This window comes from Leopardus geoffroyi, chromosome A2, assembly GCF_018350155.1.
Source record: "Leopardus geoffroyi isolate Oge1 chromosome A2, O.geoffroyi_Oge1_pat1.0, whole genome shotgun sequence".
In the NCBI taxonomy this organism is placed as follows: domain Eukaryota; kingdom Metazoa; phylum Chordata; class Mammalia; order Carnivora; family Felidae; genus Leopardus; species Leopardus geoffroyi.
In genome coordinates, this window is record NC_059331.1 from 138,787,196 (window position 1) to 138,801,425 (window position 14,230).

Sequence of the window (14,230 nt, forward strand, 5' to 3'; positions counted from 1 at the left end):
GTAGAGTTGAAGCCAGATGATATCTTAATGCTATTTTGAGAGCTTCAGATGTCTCAGTGCTACTCTTAAATGCTGTGAGTGAAAGGGCATCTTGGTACAACTTTGGAGGGAAGTTTGGTAAAACACACACACACAGACATCCTTTGATCTAGGAATACTTCTGCTTCTAGAAACTGTCTTGCCGAAAAGCACATCATGATGTTCAAGGCAGGACCCATTGCTTGTAGTAGCAAAAGATGCTTTAAAAAATTAATAGTAGTTGGCTGGTTAAATAAATGGTGCTTTATTCATTGGTATATTATATATTTATAATGAATGAGGTGGATCTATATATTTAGATATGGAAGGAGTTCCAGTATGTAATAAATGGAAACAGCTGAGTGCAAAGGAGTGTGAGGCGTATTGTCCCAAATGAGTAAAAATATGTGTGTATAAATGTATGAATACACACACACACACACACACACACACACACACACATACACGCTTTTATCTCCCTAGAAAATTTCTGGCAAGACTCACTAGAAATATTACCAGTGGTTGCCTCTGAAGCATAGCAGTAGGGTAGCTCCAGGGTCCAGAGAGACTTACTTGTTTTTGATGTACTTTTGTATTAATAAAATCTTTGTCATATGTATGTATTCATTTTTCATTTTTAAAAAGCTAGATAATTTTTAAATTTTTATTTTCAAAAAATCTCAGGGTTAAAGACTACAGATAGTATTTATCTGGGTTGTTTAGAAAGGGAAAAGAAGGAGTCTTTATGGGGTAATTTTATAAGAACTTGAGGAAGCCATCCCAGTTGCTTACACTTGCTAGATACACATCTTACAAACAGAATGTTCATCAAAAAGTGCCCTCCAGGAAGTGAAAACCAGACTCATTCCATGACTCATTCCATACACAAGCATCAGTTCTAAAGTAGAATGGAATACCAGATATCTGGCTAAATAGTTAGTTTGCTTAGTAATATACTTTGGTGATCTCACTGTAACTGTGAACAATTGAAGTAACCACCCTCAGTCTCTAACTGGAGAACATTCTCTACACATAAATGTTTTAAAATTAAAAAATAATTTTATAAAGCTCCTTGGAGGGACTCATTATGTTCTCATCTCAACAAATTCCAGAGAGAAATAGAAATCAGATAAGCATGCTGCAGTATGGGCCAGTGTCAATAGAAAAAGTGGATAAATTAGGGATTTTTTTTGAGACTACATGTTATTCGGCATGGGGTCTACATTGCCCAATTTAACAAAAGAATTCCAAAAAATGCTTTTTGATATTTGAGAATGCAGATACAGTGCATTATTATTTACCCTCCATTGTTTAATTCAAAGCATAAATGTATTTTTAAAATACATTTTTATAAAAACCTTTTTTAAAAAAAAACTTTAAAAAGTAAGGAAGGAAAGAAGGAGGGAAGGAGAAGAAACAAAGGAAGAGAGGCAAGCAGGCCATTGGTTCCTGGAATATATTTACTAATATTTATAAAGACATTAGTTTAAATGAAAATGATTTGGAAGGTCGTATGTTAAGTCTTCATTTCATTAAGTTACTCAGATTGAGATAAGTGAAAATATAAATAAAGGAATACTGTCATTTTTCTCTTAACACAATTGACAGAAACAACAATGAAATAACTTGATCTTACTAAAACGACTTAATTCCAAATCTTAAATGCACCGACTCCAAAGTAGTTAATTAATCTTACTGGAAAAGTTCACGGAAAAAATATATATGCTGACATTAGCATTACACCAGAGTGCCTTCGCTGTTTTAAGAAAACAACTCATGAGTATTAACATTTATTTCTCTTCTGGCTTATAGAAAGCCAGACTCGCCAGGATCCGGGCAGCCAAAAGCGGAAGTGCTAATGCTTACATGCAGAGCAAACGGAATGGCTTACTCAGTAATCAACTACAGGTACAGTCAAGCATTTCACTTTTTTTAATGTTCGATTTATTAGTGTAATATTGATTTAGTTCTATTTAACCACATAATTTTATTGTGGGCAATTATGAAAATGGCTACTGAAACAACAAAAGTGTCATTTTTAAATAACCTTGCCCTGTACAGTCTCATTGGCTGTATGTAGCAGATTAGAACCTGGGCTATGAAATATTGCCAGTGAATCATGACTCCCATTCATGATTGGGCAATATTTCTTCACTGCCTTGTTGAAACATGGGAAAGGTAAAAAATTCTCAACGACTCAAGTACCTATTTTTATTTCAAAATTATTTATGTTCCTTAAAATTCATTTGTGTGGGGTTATGATGTCTTGTTTTACTTCTTAATGGAGGGGAACACCATTCAGTGTTCTAAAGCTCACTAGTAGCAAATACAAGAGAAGCTTCACTTTTACCTCAAAATTTTCCTTTAATATTTAGGATTCCAATCATCTTGCAATCAAAATAGCTTTTATGTAGGTGAGCACGATCATGATTTCAGGATTATCTAAGTACTAGATTAAAATTTATTATCCAAAAAGAATAGCTCCCAGGCTTTCAAAGGTAGCTGGTAGTTGAATGAGCAAAACCGATTTAAATTTTCAATTCAGGGAGGCAAGTCTAAAAGCCCAGACCGCTAATTTGACAGAAATATAAATGCTGATTACCAAAATTAAAAGCAACTGCACATTTGTCCCTTTTTGGTTAAAAGAAAATTAAAATGCTGCCATTTAATCTCGGGAAATAGGCTAGCTCTCTCTCTGGAAATGTGTAGCTGAGGTTCTCATTGTTTGCAAATGAAATAGAAAGCACTTCTGTCTTCTGTGTGGTAACAGTCCTCAGAGGATGAGCAGACCTTCATGAGCAAATCGGGCTCCAGCTTTGAAACCCAGCACCACCACCTGCTTCACTGCCTGGAAAAAACCACGGTAAGGAAAAGGCATGACTGGCCGCCCCTGTACGGAGACAGTAATGCCATTTGCTTTTGTGGATACTGAGCGTTTCCAAGTATGATTTCACTGTCTACATTGCTGGAAAATATACTAAAAATGAAAAAAGAAAGAAAGAAACCCACAATATTTGAAATTGCTTTGAAAGACTCTAGTGACATTTCAACTTGAAAAGTATTTTAGAGAATTATTTAAAATGTTTTTATCTTCAGAGATTATCTTAACTCTAGTCTAAAATATCAGTTTAATGCCAATGGAAAGTCGTTTCCCAACAGCTGACTGCAGGTCCTGTAAAATATTATTTTTCCTCGGATAATTAAAATGATAATTAAACAAAAAACAATGTAGTTCATGTATTACTGACATCTAGGTAAAGGGAAAAACAATAGCAATAACAACAACAAAAAAAGAGAGTACCTGAATATAAGCATCTTTCCGTAAACAAGTTGTAATAAACAAGATGGGTAATAAAAACTATGTGTTCCCATAAGAAAAATGACACATTTAATAGCTGAAGCCCATTGGAACTGAGGATTGAGCCAGCACTTCTTCGCTTAGAAGCTTTCATTCGGATCTCCGCTTTAGCAAATGTACCCTTTCCCTAGCTGGCTTGTCAAAAGGGGTCACAGTCTTTGACCACAAGGCAAAACAAAACTCTCACCGTATTTGAATCAAGTCTACTCCATCACTCCCCAGAGGTACATACTTGTATTCTCATTTCCAACATATTCCCCATTCATTTATTCACTTCCTTATGCAATCATTCAACAAATTTGTATTACTTGCCTATCATGTGGCAGGCAGTGAGCCAGACCCTGGATACACCATGAAGTCAGGTGTGGCTTCTGCCTCCATCAAGCTTCCACATATGGGATAAAACACAGATGTTACCGGAAGAAGGGTCATGAGTTGCAGAGGAAAAATGAGGCCACAGTGCAGTGCCACAGAGGGTGGAGTCACTAGGGGCTTTCCTGGAAGAACTTGCATGGAGACCCACAGGATACCTAGGAGCTAGTTAGGCAAAGAAATGAAGGAGCTAAGGGGTGATGTGAGCACCCGGGGACAGGGTGGGGGGTGGCGGCTGGAAGTTGGCCTAAGAGGAACTGAAAGAACTTGAGGGTGACCAGAAGATAGAGCATACAGAGACTCAAGCAGAGACAGGGAAAGTCTAGATAATGGAGGCTTTGGAGGCATGTGAGTAATTTTGATCTTTATCTCATAATAAATGAAAAATTACTTGAGGACTTTAAACAGGGTAGTTACATGATTATATTTGCATATATATATATGCAAGAGAGTAAGCCAGAGGGGAAGGGACAGAGACAGAGGAAGATAGAGAATCCAAAGAAGCATGAAATCATGACCTGAGCTGAAGTCGGCCGCTCAACCTACTGAGCCACCTAGGCACCCCTATATTTGCGTTTTTAACTGAAGAGCCATAACTTACAGGATAAGGTCTACAACTGTTAGGATACTCTTTCAAAGGTAAATGGTAACATTAATAATCAAATCTATTTATCCCCATGCTCTTCTCTTTTATTTTCATTTTTTACTATCTCACCTTTTATTTTTACTATTTTACCTTTCAAATAAAAATTGTCTAGCACCAGTTAACATAGTTTAAATCGAGCTACCTACAAAAATAACCAGCAACAGAATGACTTCTTCACTTCCAATCACCGATGTGAAAAATTAGAATCTCATGCATTATATACTTGTATTTTGTGTGAGAATTGTGCATGGTAAAAGAAAAAAAAACAGATTGTGAATCCTTTGTGAGCTATATTTTTTCTATAAAATTTGACATCAAAATTCACTTCTTAATGAAATTCCATCTTATCTGGTCATATTATTCTCTGGACTTTAAACAGTAGATTCTTAAATTTCAGTTACCTCAAAATGCTTGTCTCAGCAAAGAAATAACAAAATGAGTAACTAAAACAATCTATTTGCTATTGGCCAGTGAATTGCTTCAATCGTTTCACTAATATTTTAGGATGAGAGATGGTTATGTGGAACTTGGCATGTGCAAAGCCTTCCATTATAAGATTATTCCCACCTACACAATGAAAAAAAATAGTAATTGAAGTCATTCTCCAGCAGTTCGGACCAAAATTTTTTCTCTTACATTTATGAGGTAAAATCTTACACAGGCATTTTAGGAAGCGATTCTTTATTAAATACTATAAACACAAAATTTGCACTGTGTTTTGTCTAAAATGCGGCATACAAAATGATGCCCATCACTGCCTCTTGGCCAGAAGAACTATGAATACAAGCAGAGCTAAGAGGAGTACAGCCAGTGATGTATCACAAAAGTAAGAAAGGAGACCTCAGAGTTCAGTGCTAACCTCTTCTGAATCAAACATAAAGTGGCACATTTTGCAGTATTTTATTTATTTAACTAATGGGTCATTTTCTATACTTGGAAATTTTAGAGGAACATCTGAAGAAACAGAAAGTATAGAGGCACCTGGGTGGCTCAGTTGGTTAAGAGTCTAACTCTTGATTTTGGTTCAGATCATGATCTCAGGGTCATGAGATGAAGCCCCGAGTTGAGCGCCACATCAGGCTCTGCACTGAATCACTGAATGTGGAGCCTGTTTAAGATTCTCTGCCTCCCTCTCCCTCTGCCCCTCTCCTCTGCTGGCACTCTCTGAAAGAAAGAAAGAAAGAAAGAAAGAAAGAAAGAAAGAAAGAAAAGGGAAGGAAGGAAGGAAAAAGAAAGAAAGAGAGAGAGAGAAAGAAAGAAAGAAAGAGAAAGAAGGAAAGAAAGAAAGGAAGACAAAGAAAGAAGGAAGAAAGGAAAGAAAGAAAGAAAGAAAGAAAGAAAGAAAGAAAGAAAGAAAAAGAAAAAAGAAAGAAAGGAAAAGAAAAGAGAAATAGAAAATGTTTTAAATATCTCATTTTCTAATTAAAAAATGTTTTCAATCTCATGTGAAAATATTTGCTAATGTAAAACAGACAATCTAATTTGGGACATTCTATTAAAATAGCCTCTTTAACATAATTCCAAACTGTTTAAAAAATAAAAGTCAATGTGAATTTACACATTCACTGTGGGTACTATTTTATATGCATTTTCAACCATTTTTTTCTTTGCCTCTTAACTTCCAGAAATGATGTTTAAATTAATAAATGATATTTCAGGATAAGGTTAGTCCATAAAGAGACACTAAATCAGCCTGCAGTTGTCCATCTTAAAGTCTAACAGGGAGATTTTATTTTCACACAAATGCCAGCGTGAGCTGGCTTTCATATTCCTGTATTTATGAAAGCGGCTAGTTGCCCACTGGATAGTCTAAGTGTATGGGCCTATTTGGGTTTTAAAAATAAAGCCATTCATTTCCTTTCTTAAAATCACAATGTGTTTGTTGCCTTTTTCGCATGTTCTCATGACTACGGAACAGAATCACGAGTTTGTGGATGAGCAAGTCTTTGAAGAAAGCTGCATGGAAGTTGCGACTGGAAACCGTCCTTCAAGTCACAGCCCTTCTCTCTCGTCACAACAAGGAGTCACCAGCACTTGCTGTTCACGACGACACAAAAAAACCTTCCGCATCCCTAATGCCAATGTATCAGGAAGCCACCGAGGCAGTGTGCAGGAACTCAGTACGATCCAGATCAGATGTGTGGAGAGAACCCCGCTGTCTAACAGGTACCCGAGGTTAATCTGTGTGGGTGCACACACCTGTGCCTGTTCCCAGAGCGTGTCTCCACCTGCAGGCATGTCGCTATCTTGGTGTATTTGGCATTTTTTGGTATTGGGGCGGGCGTGGTGGGGCAGCAAATAATTTTTATTTACTTATTTTTAATAAATACACCTTAGAAGTACTGGGGCATCTAAATCCTAGTTCCTAGGGTTTAGTATGAGACAAACTAATCCCGTAATAAGTATGCTGTAATATTCATTTGAGTCAAAAGTAGCAGTTGTACAGTGTGAAAAGTAGAAAGAAGACAAAACGGTCAGGCACAAACAAGTGTACTTCTCCCTCCTTACCTCCACAACTTTTTCTTATTTCGGCAGACACCTTTATACTCAGGAACCCCTTATGTAAATGCAAATAGCCTTAAATGATGTTCAACACTTACTAAATGTGAGTAAGATGTTAGATGTCCAACACTTACTAAAGGAGACCCATTAGATTGACACTGGTATCATTGGAAAGTACTCAGCAGCACCTAAAATAAATCGACACCTTCAACGTAACAGTGAAAAATAAAACTATGCCTATACAAGGCTCTTGAACCAATATATAATTTTGACCATAAAGATATTTTGAGTTACCAGAAGCACAAAAATCAATCCAACACACAAAAAAAGATAAGTGATATGCTACAATTGTTCACCTGTGGTTAGTTTATGGACAACTTAAGTGAAATTTTTCTGATGGTATTTTCCTTTGCTTGTCTTTATTTGCTTTCTGTTTTTCCCACAAACACGTATGTGCAACACAAAGTAATCCATTTAAACTATACAACTCATTAAAATGATCAATTCCTGCCAAAATAATTTTGCTTTGTTCTTCAAATTAAATAGCTATGTTTTTATATTAACAATCCATTAATTCAGGGCTGCTTCTTTGTTCTCATTCAACAATCTTTGTGAAAAACCTGGATGAGATTCTGAATTCAGGCTGTGTTGATTTACATAAATCAGATGTCTCTGGGACCAGAATATTAAATTTTAGAACAATGAAAGATTTCTGTCTCTAAATGTTCCACCTCTGCGTTGCAAAATTAAGTAGAAAGCAGAGAAGTACTTAGAAAGAAAATTTTAGGACATAAACATTTTAAGTAAGATTTCCATGAAAATTATTAGATTTAAGTATATCATGTATACCCTTCTTGTTCCTTTCTCCTTTTCCCTCTATCCACATAGAGTATAAAAGTCGTGCAAGAATACTACTTAGGAAAATCTTGAATTATTGGTAATGGCTAACATTTTAGGGTTCTTAACATTGGCTGTCAGTAACTTGAGAGCTTAAAGGGCATCATCTTTCCCAAAGAGACAAGATAGTAAAATGATTATGTGGTCAAAAGAACTGAGACACATTCACAGGTAATTGAGGTACATCCCTTTCATAGGAGCAGCTCAAAGCTCTCAGAGGTCCTGTCTTAAAGAAAGCGATTTTACTTTGCCTAACCCTGGCTTTCCAAAACTGGCCTGAGTCTCTTTCTTGCATTTTCGTAGAAAACACTTTGATAAACACTGCCTGAGCCAAATTGAGCTGGCTGTTAGACACTCATTTAATATTAATGACCTGACCCATGTTCACTTCAACATATATTAAGGTTTAGGGCTTCATGTTTTAAAAATCATGGTGACTGTAATTAGATATTTGAAATGTGACTGACAAAATACATTCCTCAGTTGCAGGGAAATTTTTTTTAAGTAAACAACTTACTTTTTTAAATCTATTTTCTCCTCATCAGCCGATCCAGTTTAAATGCCAAAATGGAAGAGTGTGTTAAACTAAACTGTGAACAACCTTATGTGACTACAGCAATAATAAGCATCCCAACACCTCCAGTAACCACCCCCGAAGGAGATGACAGGCCAGAATCTCCTGAGTACTCAGGAGGAAATATTGTCAGAGTATCTGCTTTGTAAGACAATTGGAACCAGGTCTAAGAGAATTTGAGCTCTGGCTGTGGAAAGAATTCCAATGTGGAAGAAAGAAGAAACAATAAACCTTTTGCAGATGAAAACAGCAAGGCAAGAAGGTTGGCAGTGAAATAAAAACAAAGCTTCCAAACTTGAGGATGGAAATAAAACCACCAAATGGCATTTCTAGACAGAGTCTGACCTGTTCTACAGAGAAGTAGTCTGTGACCCTTTGACTTTGTGATTGAGCACAATGAAATGCCGCCTAGCGATGCTTCTTATGATCTGAACTCTTTTTTAATAAAATAAATAAAATAAATCTTTGAACATAATGTTCCAGTTGAATGCAAAACAAAAAAATATGGAAAACATTTTGATAAAAATTTTTCCTGTTAAAACCATGAACATTGGCTATGATGAAGATTATTACATATTAAAAAAAACTCATACAACACATTTGTATTGACTGAAGGAAACCATCATAATGCATGCTAGAATTCTTTGGAGCAGTGATCTCAGTGTCCTTATGTTGTCTTCAGAATAGGCATGATAAATTATAATTGTAGAAAGGGGGACTTTCTGTGCACTTACAACAAGCTGATTGCTCATGTTCCATGGTGGGCTGTGCAAATTAACTCCTTTCAGAGCTGCGGTATTTCTCATGGGGATGCTCATTAGTAAATCTAAAGCGTTCGGATAGTTCAGTATTAATTATCATTTTACCTTGCACCTAGATACTGTTACAACTGCAATAATTCATTGTACACCTGTTGTATCAGGAATCAGGATTTTTGTTGTTGTTGTACTTTCCAGATCCTCATAGATACAGTAAGAGCCACATACATAGAGAAACTTCTGGTGTGGCCAGATTTTAGATAACTTTTTAATCCAAAACTATTGTGCCATAAATGTTTTTCAGTAATATTCTTTGGTCCTCTGTATTCGTGTGACAGTGCATTATCTGTTCTTGTATTTCTATAGCACCTTTTCGTGGGTTTATCGTCATCAACTGGACTAACGTTTTGTAGCTCAAATGACTTTCCTACTTTTGTATTCCCCAACATATTAGCTTGTAAGTAGATTACCATCATCAATCCCCTTGTCAAAAATTAGGAAAAAGGAGTTGACATCTATGAATGATCTCTAACTTCTTTGCTGTTAGAGAAAAGCCCAGACACTGGATATATCGTTCTGTGTTTCAGGCAAAGAGTAAGCTGGGATGAATATCACAAAATCGGTGATCCCAGAGTCTCACTTGATGTATTATTTATTTTACTTTAGATCTCAAATACATTTTGAGAATAACTAATGTGAATTGAAATGCAGAGATAAACTAGAGTGCTTTATGTAGCAATATTTGTTGAAAGCACGCTTTCTATGCCATTGGAGAAGGCAGCACAAATTTATCTGAGAAAGGCTCCTGTAGACTGCAAGGAGCAATTTTCTCCACTAAATCAGGAGGATAGGAGTTTGATGATGCAAAGTTGATCTCTATGTACATTGAAGTGAAAAGTCTTTATACCTTTTCACCTTTAAACTATATCAGCAGACATGTCTGCACGTGACAGTGTAAAAAACTTGTATGTCAAATGAAAAGTTTCGTTCATTCCAAACCACCACTGTAAGAAATAAAGTTTAGCTTCTGTACATGGAAAGAATTAATAATTATCCCTCTACTATAGAGATTTTAAAATGCTTATCATAATTTATCATAAAAAAGACTTAATCCAACCATTTTCGAGTAAAGCCAGAAATTCTCGCTTCCCATTTCTAGAATAGCTTCTAGAACAGTGCTGTGCACACAGTAGATATTAATAAACATTTGCTTCATAAAAGTAAGGCAAACTCTACTATCTCTCGGGAAGAACTGGCTTTATACCTAGTATGTCTTTTAAAAAGTTACTAATCTTCCTGGAGCGTGAATATTAACAATTATATTAACACCTGCCTCATGTCACTTTATGCTTCTAGAGAAAATATATAGCGAAACTTCTTTGATGGCAGTGGTTGAAAAACTTCCTAAAAAGTAGACTAAGGAAACCACAATCAGGAATACTTAGGTCTTTTGATTCCCAATGAAAAGTTCTATTTTCATGTTCTTAATACTACATTTAAAAAAACGAAGTTAGATGATTTCAGTTGACAATTCTGCCTCCTTTTCAACTTATCGTTTATCCCAAACTATTAATTTCTTTAGATTTTTGGAAAAGAAAAAAAAAACTTTCTGGTGTTTTAGGTGATTTAAAAATCTACTGTGTTGGTGGTGAATGACTATTGATGACTGTGTTAAGTGCATCTGTATCGTAAGTGAAATGTAATTATTTCTGTGTACCATATGGAGTAACCAAGGTCATTGTTTTTGGCAATTTTGTTTGAAATTCATATATCTTATTTCAAAGGATAGCATAATACCTGCATTATGCTGGAAAAAAAATAGACCTTTGGAGAATACTTAAATAAAACATGTGCATGCTTGAACAGGACAACATGGTTGACTGTTGCTCTTTTTTCTTACACTTCCTCCCTTTCCAAAATCTAGGCTACATCATCCTCATATTTGGGGGAACCTTGTAACATGTGCAAACTCAAAGAACCCGTCGATTGTGAGTAACACTTAAATCTGAACAGTGGAGATAGATTTCTGCCAACAATGGGAATTGAGGAAGAGACTTTAAGAAACAAAAAAGTTAATATCACCTAAAGAGTGTCACTGCTTTAGATGATAGTTTTTGGAAATATGTTGGCAAGTACAACTCCATAGCTACTAATTTAAGTATATTACAAGGTTTTGTTGGTCATTACCAAAAAAGGGTAGTATGTTTAAAATCAGTTGTTTTTGTATATGTGATATTTTTAGAATGCTTTCTGCAATGTATGACCCAGTTTATTAGCCAGTACCCTACATCCCACATGCCTCTTGGACAGCGTGGTCCACAGAGAAGTAAGGCTGGTGCCCGAACCTTACATACTTCTTGACTACCACTACTTAAACAAAGTGAAGCTCTGAGTTGATGACATTGGTGAGAACTCAATCAGATTCCCAGCCAAAGACTCTTTTCAATTTAGGAAACAAAGTGTTATATTTGTCTAGCTATATGTGTGTGTATATGTATATTTATATGTATTTATTCATATACCTACACATAGATTTTTATTCCTTTTTTTTTATTGCACATCTGACGGTTTCTCTTCAGGAGGAAACAGAAAACAAGGAAATTTTAAGAGATTATCAGAAGAGGGGAAAATTCAGAGTAAATCACAGACAGTGATTCTGAATAGTGATAACTAGTGATGCTCTTGGTGGATAGTCTCTTTTTGTTCCTGTTAATTCTTTTCTTTTATAGTCTTTGATTTATTGAGATGCCAATCCTGCGTTAAAAAGGTTTAACACACCTCCCTATTCCTTCAACTGAGTTACAGTGTTGGCTTGGAAATAGCCTCCAGGGAGTTATATCAGTGGCTGCCGGCACCATTACTCAAAAGAATAAAAAGGGTTCTTCATATCAAATACATGACTCCTCAGAGTTTCATAAGAAAGGCATCTCCTCTTCCCTGGAGTGTTATTAGGTGTTTGTTTTATTAACTCACAGGTACAAAAATGATTGCTCTGCACTGTGTAAATTTCATCAGAATTTTCAGCACAATTGCATAGGCACACTGTACTTTAAAAAAAATAATAAGATTTTAAGTTGGATATACATCAGCTGGTTGTGTTTAGGGTAGCAAAACATTCTCAAAAGAGTAAGATATTTTACATGTGAGGAATTATTACTTTTGAACAACAGCGCATTTGCTTAAGAGAATTATGAAATGTATTTATTGCAAAAGTTTTTAGTGGAAATAATATTACATCAATATCTTCTAATTCTTTGTTCTTTACTGTCCACTTTACCTTTTCCCTCCTTTCTCTTCAAGCCATTCTTTTACTAGATTATTCTCTCCCTTCCCCTAATCATTTTCCCCTGTTTTTTTCCTATGGAAATCCACTAGGTAACTACTGCCCATTCTATATATAATTCAAATTCTTGAGTGCATCACATGGGTCAGACATTGTGATAGGTGTTGGGGAAATAGAGATTAAAAATCCAAACCAAATCCTCTCCTCAAGGAGATATATACTGGAAAACAGCTTAACATGCTCTCTGCTTTACGCTGCTAGGCATAGTCTTATACTGCAAGTATTTTTCTTTCTGCCATAATAACAGTCATTTTTCTGCTTCAATCTGCTGAAAACATGTCTTCGAAGGAGGCTACATTGAGATAGTGTTCTTCAAAGTACTTTCTAAAACCCTCCCATCATATGATTAAAATCTTTGTGTAGGCCATGGTCCTCTTTCTATGGGGATGCAGGAAAAGGCACATGAATCCCTACCTGCCTGCTTGGAGAGAGAGTAGAAAACAAGGCAAGGCAAAACAAAACAAGAAAAGAGGCAGAACTTCACATTTATGATGTGAGCATGGTAAAAAACTAGACTTCCCCAAGTTTGCACTCTGCCCTTCCTACCATCGCCCCAGATTATAAAGAAAACTATTGAAATAGCTTTGCAGGAAGAGTCTCACATAACACTGTTGTGAATCCTACTGCCCCTCCCCAAATTCACTCATCCGCTTAATCCCCTTGAAATATCTGAGAGACACTCTGACAATAAAAGCAGCAGGTCTAGAAAGGAAGGTGAGTTTGTAATTAGCACTCACCAAAAAGGTGGGCCCAGGTGGTCTGTGTCAGTTCCAAGGAATGAGCCGGGCTGAAGAAGGGTATTGAAGGAAGAGTATCAAAGATGTGGAAAGAGATTTAGAGGAACCCTAGAACAAAGATGTGGGTGTTGACATGGGCTACAAGGTGGTAGAGAGGCATCTTTGGGCTTTGATTCTAAATTCAAAGCCTTTTTGACTTTAATCAAGTTAGAGCTTTGTTAGAGCTACAAATCATAACACCAAAAGGTATTATCTTAATCTATTATCAGTTTTTACTATTCAGGCATAGACAAATTGCTCAGAGATCTCCTGGGCTCCCTGTACAACAGAGAACAAAACTCTAAAAGAGCCAGTTCTATAGTACCAGTTCTATATTCTGGTACTGAGAAATGGGAAAGAGATTTGAAAGAGCCAAAGCATGAACCTTGACCTTGGCAAGATGAATCTGTTAAATTTCCAAACCGGAGGCACTGGATATAAAATTTTAAAAAGTAAAAATGTCATGCTCATCACAGGTTTCCATATGACTTATCTGGACTTCATGAGCATTATTTTTATTCCCAGCTACCTGGTAAGGAACCAATGGACAAGCCACAGAAGTTAAACCCAAAGGTGTCCTTTCCAATACACAGTTTCTTTCTTCTGTAAGTTCACAATGAACAGTAAACAATTATGATTATAGCCACCATGAAAAGATAACAACAGTAATAATGACTGCGAACTTCTACTGTGTTCTAAATATATACCAGGCACTATGCTCATGACTTTATATGTATCAGTCCATTAAGTAATTATATTATCCGAATTTCTGTTGAGAAGCTTTAACACTGAAAAATGATGGTTCTGAAAATTCCTATTCAGGTAATATAAATTTTTGAATTAAATGATGTATTTCTGGATAAAGTTCCCTTTTGTAGAAATATAGATGACATTTGTTTTTCTAGTGTAAAACAGAACTTAAAGAAAAGTTAAGTTCCTGGGGGCAGGAAGAAGCCTGGTTATAACCATGCTGTGTTGGTTGCGAT

General features: G+C 35.9%; 1 protein-coding gene across 1 annotated transcript in view; it reads left to right on the top strand.

Moving 5' to 3' along the window:
- Positions 1-10,993, top strand: part of KCND2 (potassium voltage-gated channel subfamily D member 2) — a 490,950-nt gene extending 479,957 nt beyond the window's left edge. The window contains exons 3-6 of the mRNA XM_045495417.1: positions 1,831-1,926; positions 2,789-2,881; positions 6,313-6,560; positions 8,339-10,993. Of these exons, the coding sequence (XP_045351373.1) occupies positions 1,831-1,926; positions 2,789-2,881; positions 6,313-6,560; positions 8,339-8,516 (615 nt within the window). The 3' untranslated portion in view covers positions 8,517-10,993. The remainder of the gene's footprint in view (positions 1-1,830; positions 1,927-2,788; positions 2,882-6,312; positions 6,561-8,338) is intronic.
- Positions 10,994-14,230: the final 3,237 nt, after the last annotated feature.